Source organism: Cervus canadensis, chromosome 26 (genome assembly GCF_019320065.1).
Source record: "Cervus canadensis isolate Bull #8, Minnesota chromosome 26, ASM1932006v1, whole genome shotgun sequence".
In the NCBI taxonomy this organism is placed as follows: Eukaryota; Metazoa; Chordata; class Mammalia; order Artiodactyla; family Cervidae; genus Cervus; species Cervus canadensis.
Genome location: NC_057411.1, coordinates 25,335,896 through 25,341,895, shown reverse-complemented (window position 1 = coordinate 25,341,895; position 6,000 = coordinate 25,335,896). Strand labels below are relative to the sequence as shown.

The 6,000-nt window shown below is 45.5% G+C and overlaps 1 protein-coding gene across 8 annotated transcripts in view; it reads left to right on the top strand.

Annotated features, from left to right (window-relative positions):
* The first annotated feature begins 1,748 nt into the window (after window positions 1-1,748).
* The window catches only part of ANKRD17 (ankyrin repeat domain 17), a 161,609-nt gene continuing 157,357 nt past the window's right edge, over window positions 1,749-6,000 (top strand). For all 8 annotated transcript variants that reach the window (XM_043447813.1, XM_043447806.1, XM_043447805.1 and 5 more), the window contains exon 1: window positions 1,749-2,327. In XM_043447813.1, coding sequence (XP_043303748.1) covers window positions 1,902-2,327 — 426 coding nt within the window. In that variant the 5' untranslated portion in view covers window positions 1,749-1,901. The remainder of the gene's footprint in view (window positions 2,328-6,000) is intronic.

The window sequence follows — 6,000 nt, the reverse complement described above, 5'->3', positions numbered from 1 at the left end:
GGTTATGACCTAAATCTGTAGTGTTAAGATATACAAGGTACTGGGCTTCCCTGGTTGCTCAGAAGGTAAAGAATACATCTGCAAAGCGGGAGACCTCAATCCCTGGGTTGGGAAGATCCCCTGGAGGAGGGCATGGCAACCCACTCCAGTATTCTTGCCTGGAGAATCCCCATGGACAGAAAGCCTGGTGGGCTACAGTCCACGGGGTCGCAAAGAGTCGGACAGGACTGAGCACCTTAGCTGCACAATACTGTTCTGCGCTTAGCAACCACCGTACAAGAGGTACAGGCAGATGGTTAGCACTCTATGTGTATTTACTATAACACTTATTTCACTGCAAAGCCCCTGGAAGCAGAGACTTAGGTTTTATAAACTATGCACATAGTAGGCACATGATGAATTTTTTCTTGAATGAATCGATTCAGTCATTGCCAATTCTGCCATAGTACTCTGCAGACTACTGGCAACTGCCCACATTTCATATGGTATGCCAATGCTAAAAAGAAAAAAAAAAAAGCTAAAAAAATGCAGGCACACTCAGCTAAACTTAGCAGTCTTAAAATGGCAACTATGTCAGCTGAGGCATACTTTTTATCTTGTGCCAGTACATCTGTCTTTGATGTTTCCTTCATTTCCCTTATGCTGCTGTGCCCTTATTGAACCTGAAAGGGATAATTGAGTTCAATAAGCTACGCTATTATTTCAAAAGTCCTGCAAGTTCTTCAGACACCCACAACTGAACTCACAACCCCTATCACAATTTTCCTTCCAAGAGATCCACAGACAAGGATGATTACTTATGATGCTTACTTCACAGATAAAAGCCGAGACGGTGACGGAGTGGAAGGACTAAATCGGGGTCATTCACTAAATCGTCTGCAAAGTCAGGCACAGATCTTGCTTCCTTCTGTCTTCAGCCCTTTAGAGCAAACTTTAGAGTTACAGTGATCTCAGACATCACCTAATCGAACTCCTTATGTTGGTAACACAAGTGTAAACTCAGGTTCAAGAAGTCTATGATCCAAGACTCAAACTGAGGCAAAAGGGGCTCTTTCCTTTATACTACGCCAGCTCTCAAGATCCAAAGTCCTAACTCACCATTTGGCGGTGGAAAAAATGGCCAGGAACGAAACTACGTACTGCAGTCCAGAACTAGGCCCCACCTCCCGGATCAGGCTGTGCGGGCCTCCTGCTAACAAAGCGTCTGGCTCGAGCTTCCGTACCCGCTCCCACCCGGCCCGGGCTGCTCCGCTCCAGCCCGCCCGCTCAGCCTCCCGCCCCATGCACCGCAGCACCGCCCGCCCGCGAAGGCCGGAGACCCGGCCCTCTTAAGTCTCACTTTCGTCTTTCGGCCACCCGCGCGCCACCGCTCAGGCGACGGCTGATGGCGTCACTTGTACTTCCGCCTGCGGCTGCGTTCTAGACACCAGCGAGGAAGGAAGAAGGGAGGTCTGAAGGGCTGTGTGTGGGGGAAATAGCGAGGAAAGAGAAGCGATCCGGGTGCTAGCGGGCGCTACGGCAGTCACCGCGGCCCTCCTCTGTCCCCGCCGTCCCCCCCATCGGAAGTCGCCCTAGGCACACTTCCCCCGACTCTCGGTAGTCTCCCCTCTGCTGGATCTCCGGGCACCCGGGTCTCCCTCTTCGCTCCCCCCACCCCCCGCCTTGCTCCCTCACGCTCCCTCCCTCTCCCTCCCTCCCATCGTCAGGCTCCCCGCCCTTAGTATCGCGAGACGAGGTGAGAGCTGGCGGAGCGGCGGCGGCGGCGGCGGCAGTAGAGGTGACCGAGGCGGTGGCGGCGGAGGCGGCACCGAGCGCTGTGTCGGCCCCGGTGCGGCCGAAGTCGCGGCAGAGCGTAGCCCCCACGCCCCTCCCCCGTCCGCGCCCTCCCTCTTTCCCCGGAGATGGAGAAGGCGACGGTTCCGGTGGCGGCGGCAGCGGCGGCGGCTGAGGGAGAAGGGAGCCCCCCGGCGGTGGCGGCTGTGGCGGGCCCCCCCGCGGCGGCGGCGGCGGCAGCAGCAGCAGCAGCAGCAGCGGAGGTCGGCAGCGGCATTGGCGGCGGCAGCGGGGCTCGCTCGGCCTCGTCTCCTCGTGGGATGGTGCGAGTCTGCGATCTGCTCCTGAAGAAGAAGCCGCCGCAGCAGCAGCACCACAAGGCCAAGCGTAACCGGACTTGCCGACCCCCCAGCAGCAGCGAAAGCAGCAGCGACAGCGACAACAGCGGCGGCGGTGGAGGCGGCGGCGGCGGCGGAGGAGGTGGCGGCGGCACCAGCAGCAACAACAGCGAGGAAGAAGAGGACGACGACGACGAGGAAGAGGAGGTTTCTGAGGCAAGGGCCTGCTTTCAAAGGAAGGAGGGAGGAAGGGAGTGTTAAGGGTCGGGGCCAAAGGTGGGAGGGGACTTGCGAGGGGCCAGATTCCTGTGGGCTTGATCTGTCTTCGGGGCCAGGCTTTCCACCGCTCGCTTTCTTTCCCGGGCCGAAATCGTGAGGTGTGGACATGTGGGGGAGGGTAGCTGACACGTGGGGGTGGGAGGACCGCAGAGTCCAGAGTTGGTGCACAGCACGTTACCCTGGCGTGGTTCACTCGGTTAAGGGTGGAAGGAATTGGTTAGATTCGCTGTGTGCACACCCGGCGGGGTCGGCCTCAGGCCAGTAGGGCCCTGTTACTCCTGGGGCGGGGGCGGGACCAAAGCGGGAGGGTTAACATAATAGGTAGGAGAGTCTCTTGGGGAACGATTAGGAGGTTGGTAGATTTCTCCCACTAGTGAGGTGGAGGGGAGCAGTTTGAGGGGGAGGCAAGCTTGTAATGGACTGAGAGCTGAGTATTTGTGTATGTAAGAGACACGTGAGAAGCTGTACTTTTCCATACTGTTCTGCTGCAACCCCCCCAATCCCCCCCTCCCATAATTGTGGCTGCTGAAGTCACCTTCACTTCCTCGATCTCTCAAAGATTTTGGATGAACTGATCTTATATCCATTTACATTGATACATGACTCAGTGGATGAAAAATGTATTTGATCCCTGCATGTACATACTCATACATTTCCAAATGCTTCTTTGATGAGGAAGAATTAAGCTAGGCCCTGTTGCTTTCCACAGAATGTGGAGCAGCCTAAGAGGCTGCTTGGGAGCCAGGCTTGGTTGTGGTGAGTTGGAATAGGAAGAAGGCCTCCTGGTCTGTCCTAGTGATCTGGTTTCATAACTGTTTATAATTTTTCCTGGGTTCACAGACAGGCGGCGTTGCAGGCCCTCATTCTTCAAAGAAGGCATTTAACCAAAAGCTCAGTAAAACATACCATACTGAGAACAAGCTAAGAGTTAGCCTTACTAGTTAGCAGGTCTTTTGTAACTCTCTTGTCTGCTTCCTGAAATGGAAGCTAGAAAATCTCGATCTGAAGAAAGAAGTTGTAACTTAAGGCAACAGAAGGAAAGCCGCTTTTTAAAGGCTGATTATAAATTTAGTTATGAGAGAACAACTGAATTATCTAAAAGTACCACTTGCCATTTATTCTTTTCCACCAACACAGCTTATTTTGATACAAGGCTGGGTTTTTTGAAAATTGCATTATTGGAACTTGGGTTCCCTAATTTCAAATAAAGAAATAACCTTTTGAAGAATATGAGACTTGTCTATTAGTAGAAGACCAGATTCTCTTTTACCTCAAACTGAATAAAGTTATATGTGAAGAGATGTAATCTTGAAGTATGTATGCCCAAAAAAATGGACACTTGGTACTATTTCGTTTAGCCTACTGAATTCTAAGGGTAGGTTTGTACTGATAGATTTTGTATTGACCTAGTTGAATGCTTCAGAATAGTGTGTAGCTCAGCTTGCATATGAAACAGTGAAAAAAGGATGGAACAGGATCCTTATTTCCAGTAAAATCTGTTACAGTAGTTAGAGCTCTTCAATTGCATTATTTTTACAGAAACAAGAAAACATTTTAGAGGTAATCTCATCCAACCTTCTTATTTTAAAAATGAGGATAATGAATTTTTTTTTTTTTAAAGGCAACTGACAGTGGTGGTAGCAACAAAAGTGGAAATCAAAGTTTTGTGATGATTCAGACCAGTATACTTTTCATGACAATTTAGTCGCTGTATCCCCCTCCTGACCTCTTTCAAAAAACAGGCAGTCCATTGCAAGCTAACAGCTTGTGCAAAATACCCATACCTTATTAAAATTTTAAATTCTCTAAGAAAATATCAAGCTCTGGTTTGGAACTTAATATCAAGTTGAGTGCAGTACTTACTGAAATAATATTATTCTATAAACTTTACATACCTAGATAGTTCTGTCCATTGGAATTTGACTTAATAAGCAAAACTTAGTAATTCATTAAATCATGTAGAATAGGCTCAAGCTTATAGGTGTGTTTTGTAAGTTGGGTTTGGTTTTCCTTGGAAGATAGGAGTGGTATATGTTGACTGATCAATTAGAGAAGTGTTTTCTTTATTTTTAATATACTTTATTCTGTCTTCTGTCCAGCAGTATAAACAATGGGTTTGTCATTTGTTATGGAGATGAGTCAGGAGAAATAAGTGGAAGAAAGCACAACCATTAAAAATAAATCTATATAGGTACATGATGAAGGATAAGCAGACAGAAATACAGTATGTCTCTGCACCTGCCTCCATCCTTGACCAAGATAAATAAATAAACCTAATCATCACTATACACTGTAAGCTAAATGGATGAGTTGCACAGTGTTTTTTGTTTCACTACCATTTTATCGACTTGTCAGCAGAACTTTTAACTTTACAAAGCTAGGAAATCTTATGGCTGATAGTTGTACTTAACTCCTTTCTCTAATTCATCCTGTTACTTGCTACACAGTGAAAAATATGGATTGTATCTTTGAGATTATCCTTCGGATAAAAATCATGGAAAAGTTATAATTTTGGGGTTATTTAACCTGAAAAAGTGGAGGATAATAAAACAAAATATATCTGTGTTTACTTCGATGAAATGCTAGCTGGATATTTTGTATATTTGCTGAAAGAGGGAACATTGGAAGGAAAGGAGATTCAATTTAAATAAAAGCTTTATTTGAATGTTTAAGAAGAAGAATCTAACTTTTTCTAAATGTTAGTGTAGGTTATTGAGAATTGGATTTTCTCTGCAGTGTTTCAGAATAGGATAACCATGTTGTAGATAATTTGTGCAACTTCAGATATTCCTTTACCCACCTCCCCAGTCTGATGCAAAACCTTAGATCAAAAATTGAAAATTATAATAATTCTCTCAGCTTTCATTGAGTGACTGACCAATATGGAAAATAGATGGAAATGTATTTCCTAACATAAAAACTCTGATGCACTTCTTTACTGACTAGTGGATTAAATTAATTAAATAGTTTAACTTGAATAGTATAAGAAAAAAATATTGAAGTTGCAGGAGTTGATACTCCCTTTCAGAAACAACATTACATTCTGTTGAACCTATTTTTAAATGTAATTGGATGGCATCAGTGTTTGCTAAAGCAGAATTCAAAGGGGAAAAAGCTTGCTGTTAAAGGTAGAACTCATGTTCAAAATTAACATTTTTGTTAAAGATGCATAAAATATAATACAGTAGGAGTTGATCAGAATTACATCTATATTTGGTAGGTAATTTGAGGTTTTAAATTTAAGTAACAAACCTAGTGAAGATATTTCAGACGACAGGAGCCCAGTAAATAAGTTAGGACTTACTTATTCATTCACTTTTGAAAGGATTTGCAAGGCCAGGGAGCATCTGTTTATAGACAGACATCAAAGACATAGGGTTGTTTCAGAAGTAGATTACGTTTCCTCAAGTTCACTTCCAAATCTTTTTTTTGTTAGTTTTTTCATAGAAAAATGCCAGGTTCCTCTGTTGTTATGGTAGAATCCAGATTAGCCCAGAGAAGCTTATCTGTTGCCCTGTTTCACCTCTTAATTGAAGCAGTATTTGTAAATAAGATGGTAAGAACTTTGAGACAGTAATTCTGTCATAATTATCTTGTCTCTTATTCTGCT